The 13,987-nt window shown below is 53.4% G+C and overlaps 1 protein-coding gene across 3 annotated transcripts in view; it reads right to left on the bottom strand.

The window, feature by feature from the left end:
- Positions 1-10,895, bottom strand: part of PEX6 (peroxisomal biogenesis factor 6) — a 28,400-nt gene extending 17,505 nt beyond the window's left edge. The window contains exons 1-7 of one of the 3 annotated variants that reach the window (XR_012158349.2): positions 9,992-10,891; positions 9,356-9,519; positions 6,779-6,862; positions 5,239-5,341; positions 4,408-4,544; positions 3,982-4,093; positions 127-335 (exon numbers count right to left, since the gene is read on the bottom strand). Coding sequence is in view for 2 of the 3 variants with exons in the window: in XM_073339882.2 (XP_073195983.2) it covers positions 127-335; positions 3,982-4,093; positions 4,408-4,544; positions 5,239-5,341; positions 6,779-6,862; positions 9,356-9,519; positions 9,992-10,855 (1,673 nt within the window). In the remaining variant the exon portion in view is untranslated. Of the gene's footprint in view, positions 1-126; positions 336-3,981; positions 4,094-4,407; positions 4,545-5,238; positions 5,342-6,778; positions 6,863-9,355; positions 9,520-9,991 lie in introns of all 3 variants that reach the window. The other 2 variants (XM_073339882.2, XM_073339881.2) reach the window with 2 other exon arrangements.
- Between the last annotated feature and the right edge of the window lie 3,092 nt (positions 10,896-13,987).

Genomic DNA, 13,987 nt, shown 5'->3' with positions numbered 1-13,987 from the left:
AAGCCCAATGGGATGCTCTGGAAGCTAATGCCTAGACTCTACAGTGATTGTTGCCCTAGGGATTCCCGAGACAGAGAAGGGAAGGGCCTCAGGTGCAAGCTGGCAGTGTCCAGGGAGGGTCCATACCTAGATCCAGCATCTCGGTCCAGGAGGAGTTGCCTTAGTGTAGCAGTGACTCTGGAGTCCTCTCCCAGCCCGTCCCGGTCTCGTCCCAACAGCTCGATGTCCTTCAGCAGGAGCACACATGGCCGGAAGAGCTCAGCCCGCACAAAGGCAGACTGCAGCTTCATCTCTGTAGCTCCACTCGTGTCTCCACACAAACTAACGCAATCCACCTGCAGGAAACCAACCAAGAACACAGAGACTTTAGGGGTTGCTCTGCTGAGGCGAGGGGGGCAGACCCTGCAGAGAGGAACAAAGGGGCAAACACGAGTTCTCCATACGAAATTCACAGTGAGGCGCCGACAGAGCTGGATGCTCGCAGGGTAAGCCCAGGGCCAGCCCCAGAGAGAAGGGGCAGCAGCTGGGACACAGAGCGGCCACTGAGGCCAAGGCAGAAGATGTGCGGAGGGGAGAGCTGTGGGGGAGGCCCAGGAGGGTGGAGAAACATGGCAGCTGGGAGAGGCAGTAAGAAGAGCAAAGGGAAAGGCACCCAGAGCCATTTGGCCAACACGCCCACAACCGGTCGGGGGAAAGGAGAAGGAGCAGGCAGAAAAGACAAGAGGTGTACAGAGGCCCAGCCACTGACCCAGCGGCAAACCCTGAAAGGAGCCGCCAGGGAGGGAGAGGAAACCAGTGACCTCGGTGCGGGACTCTAAGGTCTGAGACCTTTTTCAGCAGTAAGCAGTAGCAGCCAGATTAGGGAAGCAGCAGTCATGAGCTAAGAAAGAGTCACATCCTCACATTCCCTCTAAATTGCATCAAAACAGTGTCATATCGGGCAGCTACAAAGGGTCCTGTCCTAACTGCACCCACCATCACCAGATAAAGGAACCGGGGCTTAAGATGGTTAAAGAAAACTTCATTTGACAGCATTCTGCCTGGCAAGGAACCACTTATCAACCCCTGTGATTGTGAAATCTCTACGTCTCTTGTTTGGCCTTTACGGTCCCCAGGTCTCTATGGTTTAGCTGTAGGGTCTGTGCAGTTCTTTAATTGTTTCTGTCTGTTGTGTAACTAATTCTACAAGATTTAAATCAACTAAGATGATGGGATGTGATTGGTTGAAGGATTGTTTCATAATAGGCTAGGACTGGTGAAAAATACTGTACTTTAGTTTACAATGGCTGGTGACGGTAGAGTTAAGCGGGACCCAAATTTAATGATATGAACTGGGGTCCAAAGGGAAGTTCTTTGGCACCAACTCCAGGACACAGCCCAAGATCAGAGCTGCCAGACCTCAACACCCTGCCAATCACACAGTGCAGAAACTGGAGCCCAGGACGACCTGATCCTGACTGGCCACCAGGAAAGGTTCATCTGCCTTATTGGGAGTGGTGCATATTGTACACTTAGCATGTGTATTCTGTCTGGTAACTGTTAATAGAGATTAAGGATATTACTGTGTAAGGCTCGTTCACTGGTAAAAGGCCCTGCAAACTCGCAAAAGATTACGCCCTGAGCCCTAAGAACTGGATGAGAGTGGCGCTGAGCCTTAGGAACTAGGAAAGGGTAGGGGTGCCTAAATTAACGGGGTTATGCCTTGAGCCCACGGAAGGGTAAAGGTGGAGTGCCCTAGAGTGTGCGGGTAACAGCTTCACAGTGGGAAATGCAGCTTGAAGGTGCCAAGAGAAAGGGTGCGCAAGAAGGACCCAGCATGCCCTGAAGAATACTGGAAATTTCCACTAACCCTATTCACATCGGAAAAAACAGTGTAAGTGAAGGATATTCAACAGATCTCCTGGGACCTGGGAAAAAGCTGAAGAAGGAGGCTGATTCAGGCGATCCTCTCAGACCTCGTTCTCCATTCGTGAGTGGAACCCAGCTGCTCGTGTTGGGAGCAGGGGGTCCAATTCATGCAGCATAGAAGAAACTCAACAGATCAGGCAGTCTCCACTTACAGAGATTGGGTTATGCAAGTCTGGGTTCAGCGCTAACAGGCTGCAGTTCTGAGTGCTGGGCAGGCTCCGGGTAGGGACAGGGGAGCTTCCATTTAACGCAAGTTACCTGGGACGTACTTCCCATTTAAAGAGAAAATGGAGCTGTTCTGCAAGAGAAGAGGCGGACTAGGGGTGTGTGGAGGGGTACGACACAGAAATGCACTACAGATCGTGGAGGAGAAATTATTGTTGCTAAATTACTGTGATTATGGCCAAGTGGGCGTAACTGAATTCCACTGGGATGACTCAGAACTGGAGTGTCAGTGTAAAGGGGTGCATTCTCTCTAGGAGAGAGAAGGGAGGAAGCGGGGGGGTAACTAAGCTGACTTTGTACAATGGGGCAGTGAAGGAGGTGCTGGTGAAACCCTGGGTGACAAGGAGAGAGATCAAACCCTCCCTGCACCAGCTGTCTTTGAACGTGGAGTACTCCCACAATCTGACTCGTGGGACAGGGAGAGCACAAATCTAGGCCTAATCACATTGCCTGGGTAGTGCCAGGAGGCACCTGAGTCCCACCACTACATTCTACAGTTTCTGGACCAAGAGCTCTGAAGCACTGTGCACCAGACTCGGGGTCTAGGACATTTCAATCTAATTTGCCAGAGAAACTGCAGAACCCTAGCCCAGGTTGCTTCGTCTGTGCACGTGGGGTGTGTGTCCCGTTATCTCCCTCCCAGCCTCTTCGCCAGCACTGCTTCCAAGGACAGGCCTCTGCCTGCACTTCTCCCAGAGAACTGCACAAGTCACCCTGCTTTAGATTGGATCACCAGACTACACCAACCCATTTCACCATGGTTACAGGGCGGGCTGTGCCTCAGGCCCTTCACTGTGAAAAGCAGCATTTTCTTATGCATAGTAAAGTTTCAAAGCTGTATGAAGTCAATGTTCAGTTGTAAACTTTTAAAAGAACCAGAACGTTTTATTCAGTTACAAACATTTCAGAGTTACAAACAACCTTCATTCCCGAGCCATTCGTAACTCTGAGGTTCTACTGTTCTATGAAAATATACCGAGTAAGGTCTTCCATGAAAGCTTGCAATGTTTTGAACTTGATGGTCATTACAAGATACATATACGGACTGGGGTTATGAATGTATGTGTTTGTGTATATAGAAAACTGTACTCAAATTGCAGAACGACTTCAGCATCACCTCACAACAGGGCGGTGAAGCAGACAGCAGGGTGGGCTACCACCCCAACCAGGGGAGACTGGCTATGAGCAAGCAGCCATTGTGCATGCCAGGAAAAAATGAGGAACCATCAAAACGATGGGAACAGCTTGAAACTGAAAAGAAAAACCCCAGTCTTCGAAAACTAAGGAAGGAGAGAGTTTTCCCTGCTTTGACTATCTACAGTGACTGAAAAAAAAATTGTAACTCCATTTAAAATGGAAGGCGTTTGAACTTAAGTTTATCCAGAAGTAGTGGATGGTCTCGAGGCAGAGAGAGAAGAGAGAGCAAGATTAATAAAATGTTCAGGCACCTAGAGTTTGCAACAGGAGCTTTTACCAACACAAAATAAAACACAAATTTTGGTGACATACCAAACTCAGCCAAATTACAATGGAAACTTTGTTGCAATCTCAGTTCCAGAGATGAAGTGGGGCGAGGGTGATGGGCACACATCCATGGAGTGGGGGGTAGGGCACGAAGGAAACCAGCTGCGCAGGAAATAGAGAGAAGGGAGATAAAGTGGGGTGGAGTTGCTAGAACCAAGGGCAGAGGAGACAGCCTTTGGGGGAGAGGAAGTAGCTCTTTGGTGTTATTTCACTTGCTTATTCGTAGTTCAACACCTGTGTTGGAGAAAACTCCTGGAATTCTCTACACATGGTAAGTCCCCCAACCAAGTGATCCCCAACATGCAACTCAACTAAAGGAATTACCTTGAACAAGTGGAGATTGAGGCAGCTACATACAGCTCTGACTGCCGTCAGTTTCCCCCCACCACTGGGTCCCGCCAGTAGAATGCTGCCTGTTCCACGTAGCGCGGTCCCCCTGGAACACAAAGGTAGCTATCCTCATCACCATGGAGCGCGTGGGCCCCCACTCACTCACTGGCACCTTACTATCACTGCAGTGAGACTCCAGCACCAGAGAGAGTCTATGCCAAGCTCCAGCACCTCTCCAAGCAAAGACCCCTCAGAAATCATGGAATCCAAACACCTGCAGCTCTTGCCAAAGACAACCAGTGTCCTGGGTAACGCCGCAGAGCAAAAACCAACCCACAACACAAAACAGCCCCATGCTACACCTTCCTCATAGCAGATGGAACCCCCCAGTACAAGGGGGCTGTATCAGTGTGACCTTACCTACTGTTCAGATGAGGCCGGAGAGCATCACAGAGCTGCTTCACCACATCAGAGAGCCCGGCGGGAGACAGACTGCTCCAAAACCCATGGCCACCACGGCTTGGGGAAGATGGCACAGCGCTGTTTGTTGAACCCATCTGCAAGGCAGGAAATAACTCTTTCCAACCATACCTCAGAAGGGACATCTTCTCAAGTCACCCTGCATCCCCTAAAGCAGCGGTTCTCACACTTCATTGCACCGTGACCCTCTTCTGACAACAAAAATTACTACCCGACCCCAGGAGCGGGGACTGAAGCCTTAGCCTGCCAAAGCCCCACCGCCCCAGATGGGGGGGCCAAAGCCGAACCCCATGGGCTTCAGTCCCAGCTAGGAGGCCTGTACCCTGAGCCGCGCCACCCTGGGCAGAGGGTCTCGGGCTTCAGCTTCAGTCCTGGGCCCCAGCAGGTCTAACTCCAGCCCTGGTGACCCCATTAAAACAAGGTCCCAACCCAAAGTTTGAGAACAGCTTCCCTAAAGCACCTATCTTGGGTGTAGAGCCATGAACCTCTTCCATACCAATTCAGTGTTCCTATGTCATAGAATCATAGAGTATCAGAGTTGGAAGGGACCTCAGGAGGTCATCTAGTCCAACCCCCTGCTCAAAGCAGGATCAATCCCCAATTTTTGCCCCAGATCCCTAAACGGCCCTCTCAAGGATTGAACTCACAACCCTGGGTTTAGCAGGACGATGCTCAAACCACTAAGCTATCCCTCCCCCTCCATCCTGGCCAAGCGATCTTAGCCTCACACATCTCCTATACACCCTCTTCGGCCTCCCGCTGACACCTTACCAGATACAGAGACGTGTTCTGGATGTCAGCCAGGTACCCCACAGACTGCTCTCCTTCCACCACTCCTACAATCGTCTTCACCTTGAAGTACAGCTCTGGCCAGCTGCAGGAACAGAAGCAACCTGAATCCCAGCAGCCGAGGCCTCAGAAGCAAGTTGAGCTTTTCCTCACCAGGAGGCAATTGGGGCCTCTAGGCCCACTGGTTACACACATCATAAACCAGAACAGGAGGGGGCATGATGAGACTGTGCCCCCTCCCCTCCCAGCTGGCAGACAGTGAGAAAGTATCTGTCCGTAAGTGTTTTGTATTATTTTTGAGCCTTTTGCACATTCTGTTGCTTAATAATCCCGCTGTCAACATGGGGGTTAGGTTGGTATAACTACATTGCTCCGGGGTGTGGCTATTTCACACCCCTGAGTGACGCAGTTATACTGATATAGGTGTGCAGTGTAGACCAGACCTGAGAAACAACTCTGCTCCGAGAATATGTATCTTTTGCATAAAAAACCCCACCAAAGACTTGTTTTGTTTTGTCCACATTTTAAAAAAAATGTCTTTTGGCTGGCCTGAAAAGCACTCCACCGCACCCACACAAACAATCAACTGTAACTGTAGTCAGAACCACCTTCTCTGCACAAAACTGTGTACGTGCTAAGGCAACGAAGGCTGTGGTAACCCATGCACTCTCGACAGAGAGTGTGATGAGCAAGATGATAACGATGCTGTCAGCAACACTATGACATTTCAGTGATATCTGTACCCATTTATTACCAGATTTTGTTTTACCTGTTAGATAGTTGTGATGCTTTGAAGTCAAAAAGAAATCCATCTTTATGTCTTGAAATAATATACAGAGTCACTAAACTAACACAAACTAATGCAAATATTTCCAAGTGGTCATTTTAATGTTTTGATGATGGCATTGTTTATCCCTGTTTCTATGGTAACAGAACCATTTGAGCGCTTCACATCAGACTTCATCTTAAAGTAGACATAATAATGCTTTCAAACGTGCTATAATGTGCATATGTATAGACAGGATACATTTAGTCAAACAAATTGGTATCTGCCACTCAGCTATATAAATTAAACCCCCTAAAAGGCCCTCTTACAGCAGAATAAGAATGTTCACGTGGGGAAATATACCAGTATAACTCCAGAGGTTTAAATTCACACCTTAGTTTATACCATTATAACATTCCCACTTAGACAAGGCCAAACATCTACTTTAATCTGCTTTTCTGTCATTGAACAGCTGCAGTGCACTCCTCCCTCTCCTTCACTTCTCTCCCTCTTGCCTTCTCTTTTCCCCACCAATTTCTCTCTGAGGGCTGCTTTGCTGAACTGATGTGCAACTGCATACCCACCTAAAATCCAACACAAACATTTAATCCAAAAAAACCCCAAGCCCCACAACAGACCAACTCTGAGCTCCAGGGATGGATCAGAAAAGACTATAACCTGGCTTCAACTGGGCCAGAAGGGAAAAGTAGCTCTTTTAACAGCTACCTGAAAAAGCACAGGATGATCACCGCATACCTAAGAAATTTCTCTGAATTTCCTTCCAAGAACTCAGGATGTCCAGCTGTTGGAATACACAGGATATCACCCTCCTGGACCAACCTGCAACAAAGCAATAGTCATGGTGAATGATCCACTCTCTTAGGTTGTACAGTCATCCACATCCTCAGAATATTAAACCAGTGAGAAACAGTAAATCAATCCATCAGCTTTACCTCAGCAAGAGGGGGGAAAGCCATTCAAACCCCTCAAGTGCGTCTCTGTGCTCTAAAAGTTCAGACAACTTGTTTAAAACGCTAGATTTCGCACTCCCAGGTTCCTGAGTGGACAGCAAATGGCCAGACACATCTGGACTCCTGTACGGGGAATGGAGCTTTACCATGTTTGAAGAATTTGGTGTGGAAATAGAGATATTGTTGGTATTTTAAGAACAGGTTAGACAAACATATGTCCGGGATGATCTACATAAACTTAATCCTGCCTCAGAGCAGAGGGCTGGACGAGATGACCTCCTGAAGTCTCTTTCAGCCTGACATTTCTATGATTCTATTTTTTTTTAATTCAGCATCATAGGGGTGCATAGCACCTTACAGATAAAGTGAGAGCTCCTGCCCTCATGAACTTACAGTCTAACATAGACATCCTATAACAGGGCATGATGACAAAGTTACGGATCGGGGGGAGGGAAGTGTTACGTAAGAGAAAGAGCATGAGAGATCATGAGAGCTAGTGAACAGAGCAGCAAACAGGGAAGTATTATGAGGGAGTTCTCCAGATACACAGAGAGACTACTGGGACCTGTGCTGTTCAACATATTCATAAATGATCTGGAAAAGGGAGTGACTAGTGAGGTGGCAAAATCTGCAGATGATACAAATTACTACAGATAGTTAAGTCCAAAGCTGGCTGTGAAGAGTTACAAAGAGGTCTCATTAAACTGGGTGACTGGGCAACAAAATAGCAGATGAAATTCAATGCTGATAAGTGCAAAGTAATGCACATCAGAAATCACAATCCCAACTATACATACAAAATGATGGGTCTAAATTAGCTGTTCCCACTCAAGAAAGAGATCTTGGCATCATTGTGGATAGCTCTCTGAAAACATCCACTCAATGTGCAGCAGCCATCAAAAACACTAACAACGTTAGACACCAATAATGGATAACTAATAAAACAGAAAATATCATAATGCCACTATGCAAACCCATGGTACATCCATATCTTGAATACTGCATGTAGTGCTGGTTGCCGCATCTCATAAAAGAGATATTAGAATTGAAAAAGATTCAGAGAAGGGCCACAAAACTGATCTAGGGTATAGAACAGTGTCCATATGAAGAGAGATTACAGAGGCTGGGACTGTTCAGTCTTAGAAAAGGGACAGCTAAAGGGGAATATGTTAGAGGTCTATACAATCATGAATGGGGAAGAGAAAATGAACAGAGAAGCATTATTTACCCTTTTGCATAACACAAGAACCAGAGATCATGTGATGAAATTAACAGGCAGCATGTTTAAAATAAACATAAAGAAGTACTTGTTCATACAATGCACAGTCAACTTGTGGAACTTGTTGCCAAAGGATGCTGTGAAGGTCAAAAGTATAACCAGGTTCAAAAAAGAATTCATGGAAGATATGTCCATCAACGGCTATTAGTTAAAATGGTCAGAGACAGAACCCCATGGTCTGGGTATCCCTAAATCTTTGACTGCCAGAAGCTCGGACTGGACAAGAAGGGATGAATCACTCCATAACTGCCCTGTTCTACTCATTGCATCCAAAGCACCTGGCACTGGCCACATCCAGAAGACAGGATACTGGGCCATTCTGATAACAAACTCTGTTACTCATCAGATTTTTTTTAAATTAAGTTTAATACTGGTTTTACAAACAGTGCCCAGAATGAAGATGTTTGGAAAGGGCCAGCAATGGAAGTTTCTACCTTCAGTGGACATGGAGAACAATCAATAACAGCCCTTAGCATATTTGAAGACTGTTATCAGGTTCCCATTCAGTCTTCTTTTCTCAAGACCAGACATGCCCAATTTTTTTTTAACCTTTCCTCATTTCATTTTTGTTGCTCTTCTCTGGACTCTCTCCAGTACGTTCACATCTTTCCTAAAGGGTGGTGCCCAGAACTGGACACAGGACTCCAGCTACGGCCTCACCAGTGCCCAGCAGAGTGGGACAATGACCTCCCATGTATTACAGACAACACTCCAGCCAAAGGGAGTACTGAGGAATGATCTGGAGGAGGAGATTGAGGAAGCTTAGCACAAGGTTAGGGGATATCCCAGGGGGAGGAGGTAGGGTGGATCCATAGTGCAAAACAGTTCTCAGTATGTGCCCTAAGCTATTTTGCTGAGTTAAGCAGGCACCGCAGTGGGATGTCCCAAATATCCCGAAGTTAGTTTGTGATCATTCTCAGTGAGTATTAATGGGTTTAGTCAACTGTGCTATGGGTACTTTGGAGGTGCATTGCTCATTGTGTACTTAAGAAGCAGCGACGAAGCATGGCATTGAGATGCTCCCTTCTTCCTAGGGCTATGAAAGAAACAAAAATAACATGTCATCATTATCAAAAGGCTAACCTGGGAGTTTGGAAGTGTTGGTGGAGAATACTGTCATAGACTCCTCTGGTACTGTAGGCTGGTGAGGAGACAATCTCGATGTGCAGTTCCTTCGCAAAGGGTGGTGTGAATAGCAAGGAACGACTTCCTTGTCTCTCTTCCATACCAGAAGCTTCCCCACACCTCTGCAAAGGAAATAATGGTCCTATAGAGCCTTAATGGAGCTGTATCACCACTAGGAAGTTATGACCCACTTGTCCTCAACTTCCAGATGGCAACAACCTACAGAGCAAGCCCTCTTCCCCCCAACACACTGCTGAAAACCTGCTCTACCTTCTCCATTGAGGGGAAGGAAGACAACAGCAGCTCCTCCCCAAGGCAGCTGGGCTGGTGCCACTGCCCGCCTTGCCCAGGGCTTCCCCAGCGAGCCAGCCGCCAGCTCATTCCTTTCCCACAGAGGTACCTCGTCTTCCTCCGCCCTCCCAAACGCTTCTCCATCAATGCCATCCCTGGGAGATCTCTGGCCACCAACCCCCGCCTCGGGCCAGCCGCCTCTCCCCCACCCCGCTGGCCCCCCGGGGATCCCCCTGGCCCCCCGGGGATCCCCCTGGCCCCCCATCTCCGCCAAGCCCCGGAGGGCGAGGCCCAGCGCGGTACCTGGATGAGCAGGTGGCTCCCGCCCAGCGGGTCGCAGGCCAGGTTGAAGGCCAGCGCGGCCGGGAGGACGGCCGCGCCCTCCGGGGGCTGCCGGGGCTCCTGCGGGAAGTCCCAGCGGGGATGCAGGGCCAGCACGGCCGCCAGGTGCGCCCCGCCGGGCCCGGCCTCGCCCTCCCGCCGCAGCCGCACCCACTCGCCCTGGAAGAGGCCGAGGCCGCGCAGGCAGCGCCGGGTCACCCACAGCGCCGCGCCCGCCCCGGCCCCGGCCCCGGCCGCCTGCCCCCAGGGCGCCGGGTCCCCGCGCAGCGCCCGCAGCCGGGCCGGGGCCCCCGCCCCCCGCGCGAACCGGGACACCAGCGGCGGCGGCGGCGGCCCCGGCCCGGGGGCCCCGCGCTCCGGCCGCAGCTCGGTCAGCGCCAGCCGCGTCCCCGCGCCCAGCAGCCCCTGCAGCGCCGGCCGCGCCTCCAGCACCAGCGGCCCCGCGCCCGGCAGCGCCTCGCCCCGCCGCGCCAGCCCCGGCCCCGGCGGCCCCGGCCCCGCAGCGCCCAGCAGCGCCCAGCCCAGCGCCGGCGGCCGCCGCACCGGCCACAGCGCCACCCGCCGCCCCGCCGCCAGCCCCAGCCGCCGCCGCCAGCCGCCGCGCAGCCACAGCTCGGCGCCGCGGCCCGGCCCGCCCGCCACCGCCGCGCTCAGCAGCGCCGGCTGGGCCCCGGGCCGGCCCGCGGGCCGCACCGCCAGCACCAGCGCCGGCCCGCCCGCCCCGCGCAGCCGCGCCGCCAGCGGGGCCGGGGCCAGCAGCACCGCCACGCCCGGGGGCAGCTCCGCGGGCAGGGCCTCCAGCGGCCGCACCACCGCCAGCGCCATAGAGCCCGCCCAGAGCGGCGCCTCGGCACCACAGAGAGCGAGCGCAGAGCGGCCCCTCAGAGCCAGGACCATAGAGGAGGAGCGTAGAGCGGCGCCTCGCACCATAGAGAGCGAGCGCAGAGCGGCGCCTCGGCACCACAGAGAGCGAGCGCAGAGCGCCCCGCCAGAGCCAGGACCATAGAGGAAGAGCGTAGAGCGGCGCCTCGCACCATAGAGAGCGAGCGCAAAACGGCCCTTCAGAGCCAGGACCAGGGAGAGCGACCCGTTATCTACCATAGAGAGCGAGCGCAGAGCGGCCCCTCGGCACCACAGAGAGCGAGCTCAGAGCGCCCCGCCAGAGCCAGGACCATAGAGGAGGAGCGTAGAGCGGCGCCTCGCACCATAGAGAGCGAGCGCAGAGCGGCCCTTCAGAGCCAGGACCATGGCGGGTGAGTGCAGAGCGGGGCACCATAGAGAGCAAACGCAGAGTGCCCCGCCAGACCCCAGACAACGGCGAGCGACCACCGAGCGGCCCCTGTGTACCATAGAGAGGGAGCACAGAGCGGCCCCTCTCTACCATAGAGAGCAAGAGCAGAGCGCCCTGCCAGATCCAGGACAATGGAGAACGAGCGCAGAGCAACCCGTTATCTACCATAGGGAGCGAGCGCTGAGCGGCCCTTCAGAGCCACGACCATAGAGACCAAGTGCAGAGCGGCGCCCCGGCACCATGGAGAGCCAGCGCAGAGCGGCGCATTGGGGCCATAGAGAGCGAGCGCAGAGCGCCGCGCCAGACCCAAGATGATGGCGAGCAATCACAGAGCGGCCCTTCTCTACCATAGAGAGCGAGCACAGAGCGCCCTACCATACCCAGGACCATGGAGAGCGAGCACAGAGTGGTGCCTTAACACTGTAGAGAGCGAGCGCAGAGCGGCGCGCCAGAGCCGGGACATGGAGAGCGAGCGCAGAGCGGTGCCTCTCTACCATGGAGAGCGAGCGCAGAGCGCCTCGCTAGAGCCAGGACCATAGAGAGCGAGCGCAGAGCGGTGTCTCTGTACCATAGAGAGCGAGCGCAGAGCGCCTCGCTAGAGCCAGGACCATAGAGAGCGAGCGCAGAGCGGTGCCTCTCTACCATAGAGAGCGAGCGCAGAGCGCCTCGCTAGAGCCAGGACCATAGAGAGCGAGCGCAGAGCGGTGCCTCTCTACCATAGAGAGCGAGCTCAGAGCGCCTCGCTAGAGCCAGGACCATAGAGAGCGAGCGCAGAGCGGTGCCTCTCTACCATAGAGAGCGAGCGCAGAGCAGTGCTTCTCTACCATAGAGAGCGAGCGCAGAGCGCCGCGCCAGGGCCGGGAGCACGGAGAGCGAGCGGAGCCAGAGCCAGGACCATGGAGAGCGCGTGCAGAGCGCTGCCTCGGCACCATAGAGAGCGAGAGCAGGGCGGCCCTTCAGAGCCAGGATCACGAAGAGCGAGCACAGAGCGGCGCCTGTCTACCGTAGAGAGCGAGCGCAGAGCATGTCAGCAGTGTCTGGTCAGGGACCAGGGCCCCATTGCGCTAGGCGCTGCACAGACACAGGGCAAAGACACAGGTCCCATTGCGCTAGGCGCTGCACAGACACAGGGCAAAGACACAGGTCCCATTGCGCTAGGCGCTGCACAGACACAGAGGGAAGACACAGGTCCCATTGCGCTAGGCGCTGCACAGACGCTGGATGAAGACACAGGTCCCATTGCGCTAGGCGCTGCACAGACACAGAGGGAAGACACAGGTTCCGTTGCGCTAGGCGCTGCACAGACACAGAGGGAAGACACAGGTTCCGTTGCGCTAGGCGCTGCACAGACGCTGGACGAAGACACAGGCCCCATTGCGCTAGGCGCTGCACAGACACAGAGGGAAGACACAGGTTCCGTTGCGCTAGGCGCTGCACAGACACAGGGCAAAGACACGAGCCCCATTGCGCTAGGCGCTGCACAGACACTGGACGAAGACACAGGCCCCATTGCGCTAGGCGCTGCACAGACACAGAGGGAAGACACAGGTTCCGTTGCGCTAGGCGCTGCACAGATGCTGGACGAAGACACAGGCCCCATTGCGCTAGGCGCTGCACAGACACAGAGGGAAGACAGGTTCCGTTGCGCTAGGCGCTGCACAGACGCTGGACGAAGACACAGGTCCCATTGCGCTAGGCGCTGCACAGACACAGAGGGAAGACACAGGTCCCGTTGCGCTAGGCGCTGCACAGACACAGAGGGAAGACACAGGTTCCGTTGCGCTAGGCGCTGCACAGACGCTGGACGAAGACACAGGCCCCATTGCGCTAGGCGCTGCACAGACGCTGGACGAAGACACAGGCCCCATTGCGCTAGGCGCTGCACAGACACAGAGGGAAGACACAGGTCCCGTTGCGCTAGGCGCTGGACAGACACAGAGGGAAGACACAGGTTCCGTTGCGCTAGGCGCTGCACAGACGCTGGACGAAGACACAGGCCCCATTGCGCTAGGCGCTGCACAGACGCTGGACGAAGACACAGGCCCCATTGCGCTAGGCGCTGCACAGACACAGAGGGAAGACACAGGTTCCGTTGCGCTAGGCGCTGCACAGACGCTGGACGAAGACACAGGTCCCGTTGTGCTGTGCGTGGCCCTAACACAGCAGCCAGTCTAGTGGGAATCAGGATGACAGAGGGATGTAATAGACACATGGGGTGAGTCAGTGGAAGGAAATAGTGAGGCATAAGAAGCAGCTGTCCCAACTCACTAGCTGCCAAGCCGGTTACGCCTTTGTCTGTAGCACCAACTGCAGAAAAGAGTTTGAATGAGGAAGCCTTGTGCAAGTGATGGGGTGCTAAGCTAGGCTTTATAATGGAAGCTAGTTGCTATCCTATTTATGCTAGGTGCATGCAGAGAATCTTTCTCCTCTGCCAGCCACCCTGATAGGTGAGACGTACTGGTTCTCTGACTCCTGCAGAGTGAGACCGCATTTTCATGGGTTTCCTTCTCCGCCCTAGCACTCCAACATCCCCAAATCTGTTTACTCATCGTCACTGCCTGCTCTTTCAGATTAAGTAGCTGCTTGGCTTCCCAAGCTGGCCTCAAGCAGATGTGATGCAGCACTGGCCAGTGGCTGCTTGTGTCCAGGGGGAGAGATGCCTGTGG

Source organism: Lepidochelys kempii, chromosome 3 (genome assembly GCF_965140285.1).
Source record: "Lepidochelys kempii isolate rLepKem1 chromosome 3, rLepKem1.hap1, whole genome shotgun sequence".
Taxonomy (NCBI): domain Eukaryota; kingdom Metazoa; phylum Chordata; order Testudines; family Cheloniidae; genus Lepidochelys; species Lepidochelys kempii.
The sequence above is the reverse complement of the archived record's forward strand: the minus strand, read 5'-3'. Positions and strand labels throughout refer to the sequence as shown.